This window comes from Vipera ursinii (assembly GCF_947247035.1).
Source record: "Vipera ursinii genome assembly, chromosome: 3".
In the NCBI taxonomy this organism is placed as follows: domain Eukaryota; kingdom Metazoa; phylum Chordata; class Lepidosauria; order Squamata; family Viperidae; genus Vipera; species Vipera ursinii.
Genome location: NC_139516.1, coordinates 148,636,760 through 148,661,076, shown reverse-complemented (window position 1 = coordinate 148,661,076; position 24,317 = coordinate 148,636,760). Strand labels below are relative to the sequence as shown.

Below are 24,317 nucleotides of genomic sequence, written 5' to 3'. Positions count from 1 at the left end.
ATTAAGCTATGGGCTTGAGCGATAGTAGACCACAGATCTCAGACTTGGCATTTCCTGATAGAAGTGTAAAGGTCATCCCATTGACATGATAAAATGCAGCAGTCTGAGGAATATTTATACTATTGTGTTGACGGTATACAAATGTAAGCAGGAAATCTTCTACAATGAAGCAGAGGCACCAGTGTTCACTAGGTTGAACTCCATCTTCCTATTTTATCTGAAGATGCCCCTTCATCTGTCATGTTATAATTTATTCATATCTGCATAATCTGTATAATTTCACCTATATAATTCTTTGTTCTTAGAATACTTGGGACTCCTGGTATTTTTTGGCTGTGAACCTACATACTGCTCTCTTTGCATGCCAGTAAAGAAAAATTCTTGGGCTTGATGACAAAGAGAACCCTTTCCCCTGCCCAGTGCTGAGTCTTTGTATTCTACTGATTATGCCAGGCTGTTGTGATTAAAAATAGAGCACTTTTTAAGTAAGCAAAGCAGTCTAGAGATGTATGACAAAGTTTCTTTACTGGCATGCAGAGAGCAATCCCTTCCATATACTGTAGATCTCATTAATGATTTTTCCCCCCACAGAGGTATATTATTATCCAGGTCAGGCTCCAATGTCTTTAAGATCTCCTACTATTACCACTGTTATCATAAGTGCATTCATTCAGGTATTGAAAACATTGGCAGAACATAATAGGAGAATTTAAATTAGGCCCATAAATATTAAGCATAGCTATTACAGTTCCTGCTTTCTTACATCAATAAGAATTTGTTGCACATGAATTGGCAATTCTTTTTGAAACAGAATAGCCACATATTTAGCTATCATTGAAGTATTTGTAAGTAAATTTCTACCACACAATATTTCTAGACTGTTATATTCATTCTATACTTCATTAATAGAGGTTTATCCTACTCCACTAAATGAGCCTCCTGTAAATAAGAAATATCTCTCCTTAAAACATTTTAAATATGCTAAAATTAATTTGGTTTTTAGGTTCTCAAGGTTCTCTTTTACATTAACTTCATCCATTAATTTTATTTTGGCCCCCTTATCAATATTTTCCCAATAGCAATTTATTATATAACTTGTATCATTTCACAAATATCTAGTAATGAACTTCACTGTATTTAACTATCATGTTTTCTAATACTGTTTACAGATGTAGAACCTTCATAGGAACTCAATATTCAAATAGCGTATTACATATGCAGAGAATCTATACTTAACAGAAAAAAAATGTGATTATAAGAAATTAAAATAACAAAGAATGACATCTATAACTACCAAAACTCTTATTCCTAGAACTTTTAAATGGACAAAACAGTGCATCATAGGGCAACAATTTTTGAACCAAAATACCTTAAATGGGCTAACTTACAAAATATGTCCAAAATCCAGGACTCATGACTCCTGAGGGAATGAAATGTGAGAAAGTCGTGGCTGCTTCAGTAACTGCTGCTGCTTCAGCTCTGCTGCGCTTCTGTTGCAATCATTTGATGCTCATTTTTTCATGACAGTTTCCCAGCCATTCTCGCAATGCCTCATTCCCTTCCTCACCCAGCAGCAGCCACTTAACTTACCTGCATGCTGGGAAGCGAAGGAACAGGAAGTAATCCCCACACTCCCAGCCCTGTGTTCTTCCCTGACCTGTGGTACTTCTTGCGCATCTTCTTACCTGCCTGCTAGCGTTGGACGTGCAACTTCCAAGACTTCCCCACTGACTCACTCACTGCAAGCTACCCAGAAGGAAAGTGAAGGTCAGGAAAGGGAGAAAAGAAAGGAAGGGGGGGGTAGGAGGGACATAAGAACAGTGAGGAAGGGAGAGCACGAGGGAGAGATGTTGCTTCCATCTCTGTTCCCTGCCAGCTTCCCACAAGAAAATTCAATGGGAATGCCAGCAGGAAATCAAGTCATTCCCACTCTCAATGCTTTTTTGCCTAGCTGTAGTCATTCTATGTCTATGTTTAGATAAGAAAATATCTCTGAAACAATAACCCAAGGGCACATGGATTGTTTAGTTCTTATAAAACTGAAAAGAACCTTACCTCTCCCCCCCCAAGAAATAAAGAATTGCATGACTTCTCAGTAAGATAGCATTGTAGTTCATCTCTCTTATTACAAGTAAATATGCAGAACAATTTCAAACCAAGTATTTAAACTCAAAGTTACAAGATTTAAAATGGCAATATGCCCAGACTCATTATTGTGAAGTTGCTAAGAGTAGAGGCAAGAAAAAAATCATGTACCTTTACAGTGAGGCTTTTCTTTCCCTTACCCTGGGCAGATTCACACTTCTCCCTTAACAATTGCTATGAAATGAAACACAAACCTATCCATCAACTGATTTCAACAATAAAGGTCTCTGCATCCATGGGGTTATCAAATCTGTGAATCTGATCTTGATGATTGTTGGAGGTAATTGCTGGAAAGCACATAAAAGATTGTAGTTGTATTGATCCAATGAGTTCAGGCTCTTAATCTTATTTTATCTGAGACTTCTTTGGTGAAACTAGGATAGATTGATACTTTAGTTTGGCTAGAACTCCACTTCAATAGAAATTTTTATCAATTCCTGGCAAAATATACATACTGTAGTGTCATGGTTGACTAGCTACGCACCAGTCAACAGTAATGGAGGTTGGGGGGAAGGCATTGGAATGTAAAGGGAGGTTTGGGAGGGAACTCTGGAATGCAAGTGTGCAGCTTGGAAGCACGAGACAGACCTAAACCCCAAAGTCATCAATTGGGAATGTCCAAGGCAGACAGGCTGTTTCCAAAATAAAGCAAGTGCAACTAATTGACGGACATTGGAAATGGGAGGGTCAGGGGAGAAAAGGAAAACTTTCCCTATACTGTTTGCGCACGAAAATGTCCAAACTGCTATGCTACTTCTGTACCCATATGGCTTTTTTTCTATTGGAGAAAAAAATGTCTCAGGAGTTTCTTTTGCTGTTTAATGCAGTGGGATGGTTTATACATAGAATCTCATCTCTCGTGGTAATATGAAAGAAATGTACAATAATGATATTGGTACTAGCTCCAGCATTTTGCCTCATTAGAGAAATTTTAAACACATGTTCAAACCTGGAAAGTCTGTTCCTAAAAAGGGGAGCTTTCTGAAAAATATCTTCCATAAATATGGCCAAGTTTATAGAATAGGAATCAAATATATATTTATTTCATTTTTATCTCCTGAAGTTGCCTGAGAGAAATTTCAGTTAGGCCAAGAGCCACTGGCACAATTAATGAAAGAACCCCACCTTCACCTGCTATCTGTCTAACTGTAAGTTAAATCATTTTAGATTAAATATGTATTTTCCCACCTGATGCTCTCTAGAAATGAGAGCTTTCAGAATTTTTAATATAAATAGCTTTGTCCTGAATTTAATCTATATACTGGACTGGACTGAAAAGAGAATTTAATAAATAGAATGCATTTCTGCATAAAACATTGCTAGTTTCCAATTTCATGTATATTGATCCTAGAATGAAAACAATAATATAAATAATACCCATTTTAAAATGTATTTGCTACACTGAGACTACATTTTGTGCTCAAAGAAAGGAGGAGATAACAGCAGCAATATAATTTTCTCATGGTAGTACATAATTTGAGGGACAATAAAGTTGTCCTGAATAATTTGTTATTTAAAGCACTTACTCCAGATAAAAGTTTTCTGACACTTTATATCCCAATAAATTTTGTGCCATGATAGAAAACCAGATAAGTTTAATTCCCTTTTTTCCCCTTGGGTCTTTACTGATTAGGATTACATTTAGTTTCCATTAAAATTATTCAAATAGGAAATTTCAAGAAGACAACCCTAGAAATGGTATATAAATATTTCAAATCTCTCTCTCTATCTACGTACATTTATTTAGAAAGACACTGTCACATTTATTTAGAAAGAAAAACCACTAATAAGGTACAATTTAGCAAAAAACAAAATTTAGAAGAATCGATGGCATTTAAAAAATACAATTATGATATTTTGTAGTTAAAACTTAATCACAAAATATAACTGCCTGGTCTTAAAAAGCAATAATAAACACATACCCACACAAACACAAAACGGGCTCACCAAATAGACCAACCTCAGGACTGGCAATGTTAACTATTTCAGATTATTTTATTATTTTATTTAGTGTAATCTAAGGTATCTATTTGTAAATGAATTTCTTTATAAAACATTATTTGCCACTAATTTGTGACAGTTTACATGTAAAGACTTTGGAACTGCTATTACAGAGAAGTAATTATACACGTAGCATAATAAAAAAAGGTCAAATGTATGTGGTAACCTATCTTGAAATGATATTTCATAATCCGTATTATTCAGTAAATCTTATTCATCAATATATTTCTTCTGAGTATTTTATATTTATAAAATTGATAAAAATAGTGTAACCACTCATCATCTTTATTTTAGGAAAATATTATTCAAGTCTCATCTTTCTTAAGAAGTTAATTAAATGGATCATAATCAATGGCTATTTTGCCTGTCTAACAAAAGTCACAAAAGAAGGAAATAATTAAGTATGAACAACTAAAATTATTTTTGTTGCAGGATTATTTTGGTATCTGAGCTGAAAACAATTATGCATTTTTTCTCTTCTTTGGTAATAATAAAGTTACTATCAATTTATTGTTTTGTTATAAAAGTGATAACTTCCTTTAGGTTGCCAAAATTAACAATTAACCAATTGCTTATGTAAAACAAGCATTCTCCTCCACATTTCCTTAGAAGAAATGTGCCTATGGATATATATGCTTGGTTTAAATTTTGGGGTAGCTTGTTCACATAATTTTCCAGTCTGCAAATGACTATTCTTTTGATTACATGAGAATTTATTTTCAGGTAATTTGTGGTATTTGGTATCTTCTAGCTGCAACTGCCAATACTATTTTCTACTTAGGAGTTTTCTCTTTAAAGAACTTCTTATAAGTGCTCAACTGCAGATAAATTTGGTCACTGATTTATATTTACTGTTATTCTAGAAATATTGAAAAATCTCAAATTTAGGCTACAACCTTGTAATCATTGGCTGAGAGTAAACCCGATTAACCTTTTTTTAAAAATTAGGTTTATGACTGTGTTGGTAGCCTTTTATTATTTTATTAAGAAAAAAATGCCTTGTTTCTCAGTTGTTTCCCTAATATAAAAATACTGGAAGTAAAACTTTAAAAATTAAACTTTTGCAAAGTTTTTGCTTCCATTATTTTCATATTAAGGAACGAGCTAAGATTTTGTCTACTATTCTTTTGACATTTTGTTATCAGCACAATCTTTTCACAACAGTTGCTTATAAAACATTTTTAGTTGGACAGAGATTTATTAACAATAGATGACAATGGAAACATCCATTACATACATCAACAAGAAATCTTTAGAATCCTGGTTATCAATACAAAGGAAGTAAACCATGACATAATTCAAGAATTTCTAGTTCTGAAGGAACATGATAAATAAAGGCAATTGGATTATTTTATCCCCTCTCACTTAGTATTAATGCTTGTTGTTATACCACTAATCTTCTTCTAACTTAAAACTTGCATTTGATACATGAAGTAGGTATTCTAAATGCTACCTTTTTAGGATCATAATATCCTGGAGACATATAAACATTCAGTTCTCAGTGGAGATATTCTGTGCAAAATATGGCTGCCCATAACACAGCAAGGTTTTGATACCCATATAGTTTTCAGGAGCCCATATGTAATTCTTTGATTACATTCTTCAGTGCAACAAATAAATTATTTCAGATGGAAATAACATGTTATTTTTTACGTCAAACTAATACAATCCTTGAAAATAATGTTTCATTATATCCATAAACGGTAAAATCCGAGTGCTACTGTAAGGCACGTAAATACTGAACCTAGATGATGAAAGGGAGAAAAAAATATATACATAAGGATTTCTAGGTATAAAAATAAGTTTACATATGATTAGGTTTTAGTCCTTTCAAAAATACAATTCTATCAACATTAAAATGTTCTAATATGTTACTAGAATTTTTAGCGTAGCGCAGCAATGTCCACCCGAATGGAGACGAAACGTTTGCAGCCAAATTGCCAAGTTTGGAGACCAAACCAAGAGCCCAACTACCAACCTGAGCTATTAATATTCAAACACATCTCTACTAGAATCTTGCATGCAACTGTGTATTATTAGACAACGTGGAAACTAATGTTTTGCTAGGCCTATTATGTTTTGCCTTTCAGAGAATGAAGAAAATTGAAAAGACTAATAATCAAATAAAGGGAAGAAATACAAAGTAAGCAGGACTAGAGTAAAAATATTGTTTAAATTATTCTTTCAAGTTATTTATCGCAATATTAAAAGTTTATGCTATTCAAATTTTATACACTGTTACATATATTAAATTAACTTTATGCTAATAATATGTGTTTTATAGATACTATCTGTTTTAGTAATTAAGCATCAAAAATGAAAGCTGTACTATGTAACTAGTAGGGAAAAGTTATTTGCGGCATCAAACACATAACCAATGTAGAGAAGAGATTATGCCACCAAAATATACTAATACAGATAAGAATCAGGGGCTGTATGTTCTAAACTAATATCTTAAACTAAACAGTTTCTGGTACCAACCAGAAACTATCATTTTTGACATAAATATTAAACATAAACATAAACTAATCAGGCAAATCAGGAAATTGACCAAGTATATATGTAGACAAAGGATAACTTACCAGCTAAATATTTGATGTTGTCAAGTTTGTGTGATTCAAGCATTGTTTTCAGACCTGCAACTTCAGTATCTATTTTCCTGTAAGTCTGTGTTAAAGCTCGATCTTGCTGGGCATGCTTAAAATAGAGAAAACATTTTTAAACAAATCTGTCAACATTAATACAGTTTTAAGCATTTTATTAAAATATTAGGCAAACATATCCCCAAAATAACACTGTAATTCTTTTATGTAACATGTTCTCTTATTTTATATACCATTTTAAAGGGAAGGAAAAATCTATTTTTGCTCTTAAATAATATGACATATGTGTGTATTACTACACAATGCTAATTGCTTATGTACAGTATTATAATCAGATTAAAATACTGTATTCTTCTTTCCCTGTCTGGCAATTAAAAATTCATTTTTAATAAAACTTATTCAAATATGTGTATATAGAGCAATACTAGTTAAATAATTTCAGATTTAATATAAAAGTTGAATCAAATATCTTAATGTATATAGTATTAGGGTTATTTTAAATCTTTGAATGATATTTCATTTCAAACAGATTTAAACCTTCACCAACCTGAACCAATTCTCCATAATCTATCAAGTCTTCATACTGTTTTTGGAGATACACATCACTTGGAGAAATTAAGCTTTGTAATATATAACAGGATTTACTAAGAACAAAAGGTTAAATTAGGGAAATATCTAAGGACTTTTCTTACTTCTAGATCAGGCATGTCAAACTCGCAATGTCATGTGACATCGTGTGACGTATCGCAACTTTTCCCCCATTGCCAGCAATGGGGTGGGCGTGGTTTTGGCATGACTCATCTGGCCCATAGGCCGGCAGTTTGACATGCCTGTTCTAGATGATATTAAAATTCTGAAATAGATACCAGTTTAAAGCTGATCTTTGCCATATATTATCATCCATCATTTTTGCGTAATTCATTTAATTTCCTAAAGCTTTAAAACCAAAAGCATTTCACTTTTATATTGCACTATAATTTTTCTAGTAATTCATGAAAGAATAAGAACCAGCTGTAATGGTCATAGTCGGGCAGTTTAGATAGCAACTTCATTATACCACAGCTTCATCATCTGTTCAGTTGTGCTCCTTCCTGGGTCATTAAGCCCTACTCACAGTCAACCATTCTTTGGGACACTTCCAGATTGGACTAGTGCACAGGTCGGCAACCCGCGGCTCCGGAGCCACATGCGGCTCTTTGAGCCATCTCCTGCGGCTCCCAGTCGCCCAGTGCGCGCGCACCTCTTCAAACGGGCAGTGGTGCACGCGCACCTCTCCAAATGGAGAGTGGCACAGCCCGTTCCGAGAGGTACACCTTTCCGAAGGGCAGAGGTGCGCGCGCACCTCTCCCAAACCGCCGCCGTCCCTTTCGGAGACCTGCCGCGTTCATCAAACATGGCCGAACGCGGCAGCTGTGCAAACGGGACGGCGGCGGCTTGGGAGAGATGCACGTACACCTCTCCCAAGCCGCCGCCGTCCCTTTCGGAGACCTGCCGCGTTCGTCAAACATGGACGAACGCGGCAGGTCTCTGAATGGGACGGCGTGCACCTCTCCAAAGGGGAGACCCGTTGCCACACAGGTGCCTCCCATTTTGCGCATGCGCAAAATGTTTTTTGCGCATGCGCGTGAGTGGACGCACGGGCGCACACTTTTTGCGGCTCCCACTTTTTTGTTTGTGTGATGGAAAAGGTTCTGAGTGGCTCTTTTCCTTTTTCCGGTTGCCGACCCCTGGACTAGTGCAATGCGTTCTACATTGGGCTGCCCTTGAAGATTTTCTGGAAACTACAGCTCATACAAATGCAGCAGCGCAGGCAGTTATGTGCACTTTTAGAGCAGCACATATTACACTTCTGTTCCGTGAGCTTTATTGGCTGCCAATTTGCTTGCAAGTCCAATTCAAGATCTGGTTTTAATGTTAATGCCCTTCGTGGCATGGATTATCTGAGGGACTGCCTCTCCTATCAGCCATCCATCTAGATCGGGTAGAGCAGGCATGTTGTGGGTCCCATTGGCTAGGGAGCTTCAAATCATAGGATAGGTGTCTTCTCTGCAACAGCACCTACCATATGGAGCATTCTTTCCCCCAACGAAAGCTCCATCCCTTTTGATATTATGAAAAGCCCTCAAGTCTTACTTATGTTGTGCAACTGCTCAGATGGATCCATTGTTGAGGTGGGCATTTTTATTTTTTCCCCTCCTGTGGTTTGCATCTTTTGCTTTATGATATTATTAAAAATACATTTATAGTGTATATTGTTTGTTTTTATTTATTGTTCTTATCTGATTACAGGTTTGCTGCCCAGAGTTGCCTTCGGCAAGAGGGGTGGCTATATTCATTTGACTAATTAAATAAGGATGTGTAAGAAAAGGACTTTTACTGTGATTAATAATTATATTTGTAATTCTTACCAATTCCACTATTTCTGTTCTCATTTTCAATATTTTTCTATCATTAAGTGAATACTGAAAAAGAAGAGTAGTTAATTATCTTCTGCTTCTAAAAAAAGGGTCATCTTCCATTTGTGATTAATTGTCTTAAAATATCACTGCAGCTACAGTTTCTGGCTCTTCCACATTCTATTTTATCTTCTTTACTAACAATTATATGAATGAAATGCTATCTAAGTACCATCAGTAAAGTTCCAAATGAAATACTTCTAAATTACATTGGCCTAGGGCAGGAGTAGGCAACCTCGGCTCTTTTATGACTCATGGACTTCAACTCCCAGAATTCCTGAGTCAGCATAGCTGACTCAAGAATTCTGAGAGTTGAAGTCTATGAGTCATAAAAGAGCCGAGGTTGCCTACCCCTGGCCTAGGGAAACCATAAATATCTTCCAAAATTTATTTTTAGCTATGTTTCTTGAACTCATTAAGCAGAATCTAAACTTAATTCTCATTAGAATCAGAATCTAAACTCTGGAGCCAGTGAGGTTAAAATAATTTATTTCAAGTTCTATAAAAAAGGTTATCTAAAACTAATGTTTAAATTCATTTATTTAATTCATTTTAATCCATTTAATCTAATGGATTAAAACATTAGACAGGTGTCATCCTCACAATACTATTTGATCAAATAGTAACATAATTAAGAGAAGCTGCTTCACAGTTAACACAGAAGTACGTGTTACAGTATGACAGTATTTCTGAACAATCTTTATATAAAAGGAAAGCATACATACCAATTCTTTTACTCTGCTTTTTTCTAGATTGAAATCTAGCTTGCTATCTGTTCGCACTTTGGAAGTTTCATCCTAGAAAAAAATTGCATAGAACTAAACTGAATGCCTGTGTTCAGATTCTTTAATCAAGAAAGTAATACTATATTTAATCAACAGCCCTAAATTATTCCAGAAATATGTCATTTCTTTTATTACTCTACCAAACTCTCCTCCTGCTAGAGAAAACTAAATAAAAGCATGAAAATGTTACTCAAAAAATGTTTACTCAAATGAATACTGCTCTATGTTACAACAAACCTCAACATAATTTATAAAAGGTGCCTTAAATTAGCTGAGTTCTGAAGGTCTGCAATACAATCTTTCTGTTGCTATGATACAACATCTATTGAACACTATCACAGAAACATCTGTTAATGATTTACTTTTTCAACAGCAATGTTTCAGCACATAACCCAGTGCGAGAAACGCTTCTAATTTAGAATGTAAGGAAAGACTTTATTAGGCGTTTCCAAAAGCAGTACATAATAACGTCCTCAACTTACAACCACAATTGAGCCCAAAGTTTTTGTTGCTAAGCACAGAAATTATTGTTAGACAGTTAAGTGAGTCTGGCTCCATTTCACCTTTCTTGCCATAGTTGTTAAGTGAATCATTGCAATTGTCAAGTGATCACTTTGGTTATTGAGTGAATCTGGCTTTCCACTGACTTTGCTTGTCGGAGGGGCACAAAAGGTGATCACATGACCCCAGGACACTGCAACAGTCATGAATCAGCTGCGAAACTTCTGAATTTTGCTCACATGACCATAGTGAAGTAGCAACATGACGTAAGTGTGAAAAATGGTCTGAAATCACTTCTTTCAGTATTGTAACTTTAAATGGTCACTAAGCAAACTGTTACAAGTTGAGGACTACTTTGAGAGTATGCAAGCAATCCTGTATCAACCTATTAAAAAATGTCTATTTTTTGCTGAAGATATTTTAATTACGGTAATTTTACTAGAATATTATTAAATATGATGCCTTGGTGGAGGCTTGGGAGAGGGCTGCCACCAAGGCACTTGACCGGGTTGTACCCTTGCGACCCCTGATCCGGCGTAGATCCCGATGGGCTCCATGGTTTTCTGTGGAGCTATGGGAGATGAAACGTCGGAGATGGAGTCTGGAGAGCTGTTGGAGATCCAGCCGGTCTGAATCTGACCGATTGCGAATAAGATCTTTTACTAGGTCTTATCTCACGGCGATGAGGACGGCAAAGTCTAATTACTTCGCCGCCCTCATCGCTTCTGCAGATAATTGCCCGGCCGCCCTGTTTAGGGTAACTCGTTCCCTCCTTTCTCAGGAGGTGAGGGAGGAGCCCTTGCAGGGGCGGGCCGAGGAGTTTAGCCAGCATCTGGCGGACAAAATCACTCAGATTCAGACTGGTTTGGACTCTGACTGGGCAGAGTCTGACGGGGAAGAATCTAGCGGTCTTGAGAGTATTATTTGGACTGAGTTTGATCCTGTGACTCCCGAGGAGGTGGACAGGATTATGGGGAGGCTGAGCTCTACCACCTGTTTATTGGACCCGTGCCCTTCTTGGCTCGTTTATTCAACTCGGGACGAGACACGAGGCTGGTTCCAGGCAGTGATATCTGCTTCTTTGAGCGAGGGTGTCTTTCCCGCCGCCTTGAAGGAAGCAGTGGTGAGACTCCTTCTCAAGAAGCCTGCCCTGGATCCAGCTATTTTGAATAACTATCGTCCAGTCTCCAATCTTCGCTTTTTAGCGAAGGTTGTTGAGAGTGTGGTGGCGCATCAGCTTCCTCTGTTCCTGGAGGAAACTGATTATGTTGACCCGTACCAATCGGGTTTCAGGCCCGGGTACAGCACGGAGACGGCATTGGTCGCGCTGATGAATGATCTCTGGCGGGCTCGGGACAGGGGTTGTTCCTCTGTCCTAGTCCTATTAGATCTCTCAGCGGCTTTTGATACCATCGACCATGGTATCCTACTGCGACGTCTCAGGGGGTTGGGAGTGGGGGGCACTGTTTTGCAGTGGTTCTCCTCCTACCTCTTGGGCCGTTCGCAGTCGGTGTTGACGGGAGGGCAGAGGTCGCCCCGAGGTCTCTCGTTTGTGGAGTTCCTCAGGGGTCGGTCCTCTCTCCCCTCCTGTTCAATATCTATATGAAGCCGCTGGGTGAGATCATTCGTGGTTTGGGGGTGGGGTATCATCAGTATGCCGATGACACCCAACTTTTTCTTTCCACCCCAAACCAACCCAGTGATGCCCTCGCCGTGATGTCCCGTTGCCTGGAGACGGTTCGGGTTTGGATGAGGAGAAACAGGCTCAGACTCAATCCTGCCAAGACTGAGTGGCTGTGCGTACAGGCATCTCGAGTGAACCATTCTATTCCATCTTTAATGATGGGGGGTGAGGTGTTACCCCCCGTCGATAGGGCTCGCAACTTGGGTGTCCTCCTGGATTCGCGGCTCAGCCTTGAAGATCATATAGGAGCCGTGACCAGGGGGGCTTTTGCCCAGGTTCGCCTGGTGCACCAGTTGCGGCCCTATCTGGACGGAGATGCCTTGCGCACGGTCACTCATGCGCTCGTGACCTCCCAGTTAGACTACTGCAATGCTCTCTACATGGGGCTGCCCTTGAGGACCACTCGGAGGCTTCAACTGGTGCAGAATGCAGCCGCGCGAGTTGTGATGGGGGCCTCCCGATACTCCCATATAACACCTCTGCTCCGTGAGCTGCATTGGCTTCCGGTTGCCCTCCGGGTGAGATTCAAGGTGCTGGTGATGGCTTGGGTCCGGGATATCTGAGGGAACACCTGCTGCCGGCATCATGTTCCCTTCGTCCTGTGCGCTCCCACAGGGCCTTCTCAGGGTGCCGCCGGCAAAGGATTGCCGGCGGGTAACACCCAGGGGGAGGGCCTTCTCTGTGGGCGCGCCTGCCTTCTGGAACCAGTTACCCGTAGAGCTTAGGACTGCCCCTGATTTTCGTTCGTTCCGCTGGGACCTGAAGACCTGGCTCTTTGAGCTTTCCGGCCAGGACTGAGGATTTTTTAATTTTTTAACTTATTGTAATTGGGTTTTTAATCAGAGATATACGGGTTTTAGATTTTAATCAAGGAAAATTTAATCTATTTTAATTGCTATTAATTTTTGTATTGTAATGTTGTTTTAATTGCCTTGTGAACCGCCCTGGGTCCTACGGGAGAAGGGTGGTATATAAGTTTAATAAATATAAATATAATATAAATATATTCTTATTACTGAGATTCTTTTGGCACTGTTTCCTATGGATTAGTTTATTACAGATGAAAAGCAAATGAAGCGGTTCCACTTTATGTAGACAACTTATTTTGATAACAAAGTCCCAGCCCTCTTCTTAAATTTGGGGCTTGGTAAATTTTCCCAGCAATTTTTTTTTTAAATTCCATTTATATGATGCCCTTCTCCGAAGACTCAGGGCAGCTTACAAGCTTAGCAGCTTGTATTTATTTACTGGTGCTGCCAGGGCACAGCCCAAAAGATGCAAGATAGAACAAAGCCTTACATCAGTATTTCTAAGGTTCCATGTACAGATTGTTAGTATAAGTGCATGAGATATGTATATCATATGTATTTTAAGTTACGGTATGTATCATAAAGTTTATATATTTTAAGTCAACATGTAATTTCATTATCATTCTGATTTGTAAGATCAAAAGCAATAAATCCTTTGTAGACTAATGCAGCATTTTTGTATTTAACGGTGTTTAAACTATCTGTGTTTATAGAAACTTATTCCTTGTTGATGGGTTAAGCAGATATGCTGGATTTTGACAATGCAGCTAATGTGTTGGTTCTTACCAAGTGCTTGCAATTTTAGAATATAATCCTATACCTATTCATTCAGAAGTAAGAGCAGTAGAGCCCAATGGCATTTGCTCCTATATAAGTGGACCCAGAGTGAAATTATAAAGTAACTTCTTACAGAAAGTAGATAATTATTATATATTCTGAAGTTGCATTTTGAAAACAGTGTAACTTACCATTACTTGCTTTTTTAGTTGCTGAAGTTCAAGTTTTATTTTCTTTGCATAAAAAAGAGAATATGCTTACTTAAAACACCAGACAAAAAAGTAGTGAAGCATGTAGCAAATACATATTTTAAGCTACAGTCAACTCAGTTTGATAATGAGGTAGAAGAGGGGAACTCATTTAAGTACATTAAGTACTATATATGCCTGTATATGGATATATTCAATAAGCATCTACTGGATATTCCTGTACAGTGCTGAACTGAATGTAGCAAGCATATTGATCTTATTAAAGCTTTCACAAATACAAACATAAAGGTGAAAAGGGGAAGTTAAAAACCAAGATTTCCAGTTTTACAGAAACTGTATTTCTTTATATTTTTGTTAGATGTGACTTCAAAATTACAATGAAATAGGCACGAACACAGCACATTTCTTTTATCTTCTACTCTCAGTGTGATTAAATACAAAACCCCTATCAATTGTTTGGTGTCAGTGATTTTATTTAGTACAAGGTTTCTACCTTAAAACTGAAAACAGAAGTCTTTCCTTAACTTCTAGATGGTAGCTAATATTACACTGATTCAACAAATTTTGGGCTACCACTAAAATTTCATCCATATACATTCAAAAAAATAGGCAATACATTTAAAAAAAAATACCTCATTTTCTGCTCGGAGTGCTGAAAATTCACTCTTTTCCAAAATAATCATATCCTTTTTTACAACACCAATATGAGACATTATCTGCTGAACAGCAATTTCCTTTGGAGCAAAACAAAAAGAGTTTCTTAAGGCCATCGGTACAACCAGTGCTGAGATATCATCCTCAATGTTCATTCTTAGGACTGCCCCCGACCTTCGCTCATTTCGCCGGGACTTGAAAACCTGGTTCTTTGAGCCGTTTGGCCCAGACTGAGGGGTTTTAATTTAATTTAATTTAATTGGGTTTTAGTTTAATTTCAGGGACTGTAATTTAATTAATAGTTTTAATTGATTTTAATTTTGTATGCTATGTATTTTAATTTTCCCTGTAAACTGCCCTGAGTCCTACGGGAATAGGGCGGTATATAAATTTAAATAATAATAATAATAATAATTCTAGATAAAATGTCTATGCAATATTATGTAGATTATATAATATATAATTTAATACAATATATGATTAAGCAAATATAGGCATGGTACCTGCTATATGCAGAGAAGTCCCACTAGACTTAATTTTTTTAAAAAAATCTTTACTTATCCTGCCCAGTTTCCATGGTACAAAAAAGGAATGCTAGATGTTTAGAGATTTTATGATGCAGGACTATTTAAGCTATGAATAGACAACTAGGTTCCTGCAGTGTACATGTTTGCACAACTCTTTGCCTATTATAATTGCTTGAGATTCAAAGGCAAAAATATGTTTTGGCACCTGCTGACGTGGTTACATGATCTGTCTGTTACTACTTAAAATAGTTCTGTCTTTTCTTGGGAATGGCAGGTGCATTCTGCAGTTTTAGTGTGATCCCCAAAAATGTTCATTTGGTTTGAAGAGTTGTAAGACAGATGCCATATGCATGTCCCCACACTCACCTTGGACTCATGAAGAAGCACTAACTTTGAAGGTAAATATAAGAACCCATGCAAAATAAGCCCATATCAGCAAATATTGAATGCTTTTGCATGGTTTATGAATAGACAGAGATCATACTGTTTAGCACAGACGTATTTTATATATTTACTTTCCCACACATTTTATGTTAATAGCACTATCAAAACCAGTTATTATAACTAAATTTCTATAACTTTAGACGGATTTAATCTGAGTCCACCCTGGTAAATATTATTATATATTAAATACATTCTCAACCTGTTGCATTTTGGTGACCATGTCTTTGTGTATCATATCCATATTGTTTTTCATAATGTTCATTAAAGCAGAAACAATGATCTCAGATTGCTGAGTGGTGAATCCTAAAACAATATAAAACATTATTATTTGCTACATACATATTGATTCAACAAGCATAATCATAAAAACAAGAGTTTCAATAATAATTTGGTGAGCAGAAAAAATCCATCTCTTCCCATATATTATCATTAAAGATCATGTAACCCTAAATAATGAGGCGGAATTCTTAAATTTTTTAGGGACTATGAAGATTTAATGTGCTTCACAAATCTACACCCCTTGCAGTGCACTCTTACACATTTTATACAGAACGCGGTTTGTACGTTAAATGAAAAATGTCTTTTGCTTCAAATACAAAGCAAACTATAGCAATTTGGACGTTTTGTTGGAAGCTTTGTTTTGTTGAACTTACTACTTACAGAAACAAACCTAGCTGGATTGATTTTAAGAAGGATGTAGGGCAAATCTGATTGGTGTTGTACCCTTTCCTCCCTCCTTTTCTGCATGGCTAGTGTGCCTGCTCCATATTGCAATGGCCTTAACGATGCCCTGCAAGACCTTTTCCACCAGCCAGCCAGCCAGCCAGCCCACCCATCTTCTTAATACCTTCCTTTCTTTGCCTCCCCTCAGCTGCTACCAATGTACTGGCTTCTGCTTTTAGTCCTTAAGCCAATGATCTTAACATCTCCCAGCACTAAGTACGTATCTCCCTGGCACCCAAACTTCTCAACATCTTACCTTCCCTCTATGCCCTGCCTTCAATTAAAAAGGTAAAGGTTCCCCTGCACATGCATGCTAGTCATTTCCGACTCTAGGGGCCGGTGCTCATCTCTGTTTCAAAGCCGAAGAGCCAGTGTTTGTCCGAGGACATCTCCGTGGTCATATGGCCGGCATGACTAGACGCCAAAGGCGCACAGAACGCTGTTACCTTCCCACCGTAGTGGTCCCTATTTTTCTACTTGCATTTTTACGTGCTTTCGAACTGCTAGGTTGGCAGAAGCTGGGACGAGTAACAGGTGCTCACTCTGTTACGCGGCACTCGGGATTCGACCCGCCAAACTGCCAACCTTCTGATCGACAAGCTCAGCGTCCTAACCGCGTCCCTCTTGCCTTCACTTAGCCACTGCCAAATTATGGCCTTTGCACTGGTTTTTAATGTTTTCAAATGTTCCTAGTGGCACACTGCACTTTGCATATGGAACATCTAAAACTGATATGTATGTATAATGTTTGAAAAAAAAAGCCCTATATATGTCTTGCATTATTATAAGAGGTAACTAGTGAGAAGATAGTATCTTAGCAATGAAATACTTGTATGACTTATGTATATGAATGTTTAACAGCATTACTTTCAAAATACAGAAATGGACAGAAAATGAAATCTAGTTCTAATATGTAACTAATATGCAGCTGTGTAATATCATTAAAACTACCTCCCCCAAAAACTCATACTTACTGTTACAGTGACATAAATACACTACAACTAAATACAAATGGCAGCTAACTTACTTCAAAAATGCATACAAAATAGTATTTATGTAAGAGGTTATTTCTGAAGAGATACACAATAACAAAACTGTTATTGTTATTCACATTGTAGAATATATATTCATTACCATTTTCTTCCAAGAGGCATACAAAGGCGTGGGTATCAAAATAAAGTGTTCTACTTCCCAGTGGTGAACCTCTACGTTTGCTGTTTTCAAACTGCAGAGCTGATGTAAAAAAAAAAGCTTTAATATAAAACAAGTTACTGTTTTCTCTTTTACAGTAAAGAAATAGTGTACCAGTATTTCAGCTTTAAATAGATGGGATATGTTTTCTGTAACTACGGCTTCCACCAATTAAAACATTTATGTCTATTTTTAACCAAAAATGGAGTGGAATTTTTATAATTCTCATTCCTTCTTCCTTAAACAGTTAACTGCAAACATGAAATGAATAATAATAATAATAATAATAATAATAATAATAATAATAATAATAATAATAAGAAGAAGAAGAAGAAGAAGAAGAAGAAGAAGAAGAAGAAGAAGAAGAAGAAGAAGAAGAAGAAAAAGAAGAAGTAGTTGTTGGAAGGGACCTTGGAGGTCATCTAGTCCAACCCCCTGCTCAGGCAGGAAACCCTATACCATTTCAGACAAATGGCTGTCCAGTCTCTTCTTAAAAACCTCCAGTGTTGGAGCATTCACCACTTCTGGAGGCAGGTTGTTCCACTGGTTAGTTGTTCTAACTGTCAGGAAGTTTCTCCTTAGTTCTAGGTTGCTTCTCTCCTTGACTAGTTTCCATCCATTGCTTCTTGTCCTGCCTTCAGGTGCTTTGGAGAATAGCTTGACTCCCTCTTCTTTGTGGCAACCCCTGAGATATTGGAACACTGCTATCATGTCACCCCTCACCCTTCTCTTCATTAAACTACACATACCCAATTCCAGCAACCATTCCCTATATAATGATAAATATAATGATGTTTATGATTTTATTTATTTATTTATTTATTTATTTATTTATTTATTTATTTATTTATTTATTTATTTATTTATTATTGGGACTTATATGCCGCCCTATCTCCCGAAGGACTCAGGGCGGCTAACAACAATAACATACAATAAATACAGAAGTTAAGATAAAATTAAAATTAAAGGCCTCTGTACAATAAATTAAAATTAAAATTAAAATAAATTAAAAATTAGAGTTAAAAAATTAAAAACATAATTAAAATCCCTGTCAGTCCAGGTCAGCCAGGTGGAAAAGGAGTGTTTTGAGGCCACGGCGAAAGGACTGGAGATCTGGGGCCATCCGAAGCTCAGAGGGGAGCTGGTTCCACAGGGCTGGCGCTCCCACAGAGAAGGCTCTCCCTCTGGGGGTCGCCAGCCGACATTGTCTAGCCGACGGTACCCTGAGGAGGCCTTCTCTGTGTGAGCGTACTGGGCGATGGGAATTCGTTCCCGGCAGCAGATGGTCCTGCAAGTATCCCGGGCCTAAGCCATGTAGGGCTTTAAAGGTAAGTACCAGCACCTTAAATCTCACCCGGAGGGCAACCGGTAACCAATGCAGCTCACGCAGGAGGGGTGTAATATGGGAGTATCGGGGTGCTCCCATCACTAACCGTGCAGCCGCACTCTGCACCAGCTGAAGCCTCCGCGTGGTCTTTAAGGGCAGCCCCATGTAGAGAGCATTGCAGTAATCTATACGGGAGGTAACGAGTGTGTGGGTGACTGTGCGTAGGGCATCTCGGTCCAGAAAGGGGTGTAACTGGAGTACCAGGTGAATCTGGGCAAATGCCCCCCTAGCCACGACTCCAATATGATCTTCAAAACTGAGTCGTGAATCCAGGAGGACGCCCAGATTGCGTGCTCTATCAACGGGAGGTAACATCTCTCCTCCTATAACCAAAGATGGAATCTCTTGGACTAAACGAGATGCCGGTACGTAAAGCCACTCAGTCTTGGCCGGGTTGAGCCGGAGCCTGTTCTTTCCCATCCAAATCTGTACCGCTTCCAGGCAACGGGACGTCACATCGAGGGCCTCACTGGGTTGGTTCGGGGTGGAGATGAAAAGCTGGGTATCATTAGCATATTGATGATACCTCACCCCGAAGCCACGGATGATCTCTCCCAGCGGCTTCATATAGATATTGAACAGGAGGGGCGAGAGTACCGTCCCCTGAGGCACCCCACAACTAAGGGGCCTAGGGGTTGACCTCTGCCTCCCTGCCAACACCATCTGCGAACGGCCGGAGAGGTAGGAGGAGAACCCCCGCAGAATGGTGCCTCCCACTCCCAACTCAAGTCGACGCAGCAAGATACCGTGGTCGATGGTATCAAAAGCCGCTGAGAGATCTAATAGGACCAGGACAGAGGAATAACCCCTATCTCGGGCCCGCCAGAGATCATTCACCAGTGCGACCAATGGTGCCTCCGTGCTATACCCGAGCCTGAAACCCGATTGGTACGGATCCAGATACTCACTTTCCTCTAGAACCAAAGGGAGCTGCCATGCCACCACGCTCTCAACGACCTTCGCAAGAAAGCGAAGTTTGGAAACAGGACGGAAGTTATTTAAAATAGCTGGATCCAATGCAGGTTTAAGGAGGGGCCTTACCACCGCCTCTTTCAAGGCGGCAGGGAAGTACCCTTCACTTAGTGAGGCATTGATAACTGCTAGGATCCAGCCTCGTGTAACCTCCCGAGAGGCATAGACCAGCCAGGAGGGACACTGGTCCAATAAACACGTGGCGGCACTTAATTTCCCCATGATCCTGTCCACTTCATCTGGAGTCACAGGATCAAACTCTTCCCAAATGTTCTCGGCCAAACTCATCGTTTTCCTCTTGTCAGATACTGCCCAGTCAGAGTCCAGACCAGCCCGAATCTGAGCAATTTTGTCCACTAGATATTTACTAAATTCCTCGGCCCGTCCTTGTAAGGGGTCTTCTCCCGTCCCTTGATTTAAAAGGGAGCAGGCCACCCTAAACAGGGCGGCCGGGCGGTTATCTGCGGACGCAATAAGGGTGGTGAAGTAAGCGCGCTTTGCCACCTCCATTGCCACAAGATAAGATCTAGAAAAGGATCTTAACTGTGTTCGGTCAGACTCGGACCGACTGGTTCTCCAAATGCTCTCTAGGCCCCTTCTCCGGCGTTTCATCTCCCGCAGGTCCTTGGAGAACCAAGGAGCGAGCCGGGACCTGCACCAGGTCAGAGGCCGCAAAGGCACAACGCAGTCGAGAGCCTCCGAGGCAGCCTGTTGCCAGGCATTAACTAAGGACTCGACCGGGCTGTGGGAGAGGGAGGTAGGAATCAATCCAAGCGCCATCTGGAACTTATCTGGGTCCATCAGGCGCCTGGGGCGGAACCATCTGGTCGATCCCGCCTCCTGACAGCAGGGGTGACGTGACGGAGGCCCAACCGCAGGAGATAATGGTCCGTCCATGAAAGGGGTTGAGATGTTGGAGTAACCCCCCCTAGACCATTAAGCCACTGCCCAGAGATAAAAATAAGATCAGGTGTGTTTCCCCCCTCGTGAGTCGGATCCTGAATAATTTGGGTCAGGTCCATGGCCATCATGGAAGCCATGAACTCTCGGGCCACCTCCGATGTACCGCCCAGGGAAGGCAGATTAAAATCTTCCAGAACCATAAGTCTGGGAAATTCAACCGCCAATCCCGAGAGGGCGTCAAGTAGCCTGGACAGAGCCGTTGCTATGCAGCTTGGAGAGAGGTATGCAAGTAGCAGGCCCAACTGACCACCAGGACCCCACCTTAAGAGGAGGGACTCACATCCGTCTATCTGAGGGGCAGTGGCCTCCCGTGGACGGAGGGTCTCTCTAATAATGACCGCCACGCCACCTCCCCTACCCTGAGCCCGAGGTTGATGTAGCACACGGAAACCTGGAGGGCATAGATCAATCAGAGGGACCCCTCCCTCTGGGCCCAACCAAGTTTCCGTGATGTATGCCAGGTCTGCGTCTTCCTCCTCGATCAAATCATGGATGAGGGGAGCTTTATTCACAACAGACCTTTTTTTTGTACAACAATCATTTAATTAAAAGTGTTTTAACATCAAATTCAGCCCATTACACTTTAAACATTTAACCAATTTCACATAGATTAAAATGAAGTACATTCCTAAATGTGCTTTGTTTTAATCCATGTGATCTGAAAGGACTTAGCTTTGTTAGATGCTGTTTTCCAAAGGCCACTTCTTAAGGATGGGGGAAAGGTGACTTTTCAACAGAGCTCACGGCAGTTGTCTTTCTTCAAAGTGCAAGTCATTATAATAATTATACAGTGTTTGTTGGTCTCTGGTCTCCTTTACTATCTACCAAGATGATATTGTATTGTGACTCTGGCTAGACTTGGTCTGGTATGCCTGCCTTCTGTCTTCTCCTCCTTCCTTCTATGGCCCAAGGATTTCATCTAAATTCTCATGGACAATTTATCATTTCTAAGATAAACTGCCAATTCTTATGGAACTTGAAACAGTAACAGCTGATTACATTTCTTTTGCTATTGCTTTATTGTTCATTTGAATTTTTGAATTTTTAAATTGTATTTTTTAATTAATACACATTTTCATTAATTATTTTAAACCACTTTAATTGCCATTTTAATTATTTTAAGCCACTGCTTTGTTTCTTTTAATAGGAAACAGAATACAAATATTTTAATCAAATTATAGTGTAAATTGTTGTGGGATGCAATCCATTTCATCAAATCCTTAAATAATTAGTCTGAAAATTAGACTAATAGTGTAATTTAGATAACTTCTAAATCTGGTCAGCTTGGTTCACCTAGTATGATATAGGATGGTAGATGTTCTGTGCAAACACCCAGAGCCAATAAGATACTTTTTCCTCTAAGTCCTTTCTACCTTCTAAAGATATTCAAAGGAAAATCCTGCTAGCTAAGGGAAGGTTGTTTCCTTTATAATTTAAACTTTGTGACCATGCGTGTATAGGGGGGGGAGGCACATATTATGGAGTTTGTGGAATTAAACCTTTGCTTTTTTAAAAAAATTATTTACTGCTTTTCATTTTTAACTCTATTTTTTTAAAAAATTCTTGTAATAATGATGGCTGGCTGAAGAGTCTCCCAACAATTTGCGGTATTTTTGTTTGTACTTGCTCGAGTTTATTTTTTTGTTCCATAATAGGTTCTCATATGCTAAATCAAACAAAAAATGTAGGGCTTCTAGATTTGTTTGGCTCAGACTATCATTATCTTTCCACTTTGTACTTTTGATTGTGTGACATTACTTACTGCTTAAAATTACTCTTGCTTCTTATAATCTGCTACCAGTTCTGCAGGGTTGGGATACTATCTTAAATGCTTATTTACTTATTTAGTTAATACAGCATACAATCATCAAATCACGATTGGTTATTTACACAGAAGTAGTCACGTCTCTAAAATGATACAATGCCTAAATATTAATATAGGAAACTATACAGCATACGCTTGATATATTAAATTTTATATATATATAATCCTTTGTTACTGTAACTCAGACCTTTATCATTTCTCACCTAAACGATGTGATCTATTCTATACCACTTAGAACCAAACCAAACTGACACCTTCCAAACGTTTCACGTTATAGTACAGACTCCATGAACTCTGATACTCACTAATGGGAGCGAGTGGGGGAAGTGAAAATCGAAAACATGGAAAGAGTATCGGCTTAACTCAGGGGTCTTCAAACTTGGCCCTTTTATGACTTGTGGACTTCAACTCCCAGAATTCCTCAGCCAGGCACGCTGGCTGAGGAATTCTGGGAGTTGAAGTTCACAAGTCATAAAAGGGTCAGGTTTGAAGACCCCTGGCTTAACTACTCCGGAGTAGAATAGTAGTGTAACTGTGGCCCGGAAAACAGCTGTTTTTTTCCCCCATTCCCCAAGTAATCAGAGAAACGACGTAGATTCCACTCCCTCCAACCTGCCCGTCTCACCTCGTCCTTCCACCGCTCGGCAGCGACTCCCGTTCAGGCTGAGGAAGCGGATCCCGACCGCAGGCGAAGGGACGCCTTCGGCACGCGACAAGGAAGAGGCGCGCGCCTCAGAGCACGGCTGCCCGTCCGGGCTGACTCCCGCCGCCCGCCCGCGCGCTCCGAAAGCCCTCCTCGCGAGGCCGCTCATCCGCTTCTGATCTCCTAGGCAACGGCCAGGAAAAGGGGAGCGCGCGACACCGAAAGGCGAAGCGCCTGCTACGCGAAGAAGGACGGCGGGTTCTCCCTGAACGAGGAAGAAGCCTTTCTGCCCGTTCACCACGATGGCGGCAGCGGCCAGACTTCTGACCATCCCTGCTTTTGCTTTTCACGACGCGACGGAGTCGTTCGCTTTGCTTCTTCGCGCCCGGAGGTCGACCAGTTGTTGCTCCTCGAAAGGCGCTCAGTTTCCGCGGTTTGCTAAATTCCGGCATGTACGGGTCCCGGTTCAGTGAGCACGACGCATGCGCCTCTGCAAGAGGCGGGTGGTTTCGAATGACGTTCGGAAGATCCACCCGCCCGGCTTGCATGTCTCTAGGGTTGTTTTTTTTCCCCCTCCCTTCTCCGAGTGACGGCCTACACACTTGGAAACAGAAAGAACACATGCAGATTATAGCATATGGGCAGAGCCCAAACACACGCAGAGAGGCGTTCCGTATGCACACAGCCTACAGTAATTAGACACTGGGGAGAATGCACACAAACACGCAGGTGTGTATGTGAGAGAATCCTGCAAAGGAAAGCTTCCAAAATGGACTGGTTCTGAGTTGCAGCTGTGGAAAAAACCAAATGCCATCAAAACTGCCCTTGGTGAGGCAGTTGGGCATAGCAGAGAAAGTTGCTGAATGTGCCATTTTAAGCCCCTTTTCTCCTGGCTGAGTGGTGAGTGTGAAGTGTCAGCAGTCTGTTCTGTGCTTCCCCAAACTCATAAACAGACCCAACATGAGAGATCAGGAAAACAGAGCAATGAAAGAAGTGACCCAGAAGAAAATACAGATGC

The 24,317-nt window shown here is 39.8% G+C and overlaps 1 protein-coding gene across 1 annotated transcript; it reads right to left on the bottom strand.

Annotated features, from left to right (window-relative positions):
* Positions 1–3,059: 3,059 nt before the first annotated feature.
* MCUR1 (mitochondrial calcium uniporter regulator 1) lies at positions 3,060–23,750 on the bottom strand. Its single transcript, XM_083358721.1, has 9 exons — positions 23,282–23,750; positions 17,453–17,551; positions 15,795–15,898; positions 14,603–14,704; positions 13,953–13,994; positions 9,931–10,002; positions 9,158–9,211; positions 6,729–6,843; positions 3,060–5,890 (listed from the first exon to the last, which is right to left on the bottom strand). The coding sequence occupies exons 1-9, from the start codon at positions 23,628–23,630 to the stop codon at positions 5,835–5,837; spliced, it is 993 nt and encodes a 330-aa protein (XP_083214847.1). The 5' UTR covers positions 23,631–23,750; the 3' UTR covers positions 3,060–5,834.
* Between the last annotated feature and the right edge of the window lie 567 nt (positions 23,751–24,317).

Coding starts and splice junctions, on each gene's coding strand:
- MCUR1 (XM_083358721.1), bottom strand. CDS start 23,630: ATGGTCAGAAGTCTGGCCGCTGCCGCCATCGTGGTGAACGGGCAGAAA. Junction 14,705..15,794: donor TGGTCACCAAAATGCAACAG/GTTGAGAATGTA, acceptor TTTGCTCCAAAG/GAAATTGCTGTTCAGCAGAT. Junction 9,212..9,930: donor AAAGCAGAGTAAAAGAATTG/GTATGTATGCTT, acceptor CTTCTTTTTCAG/TATTCACTTAATGATAGAAA.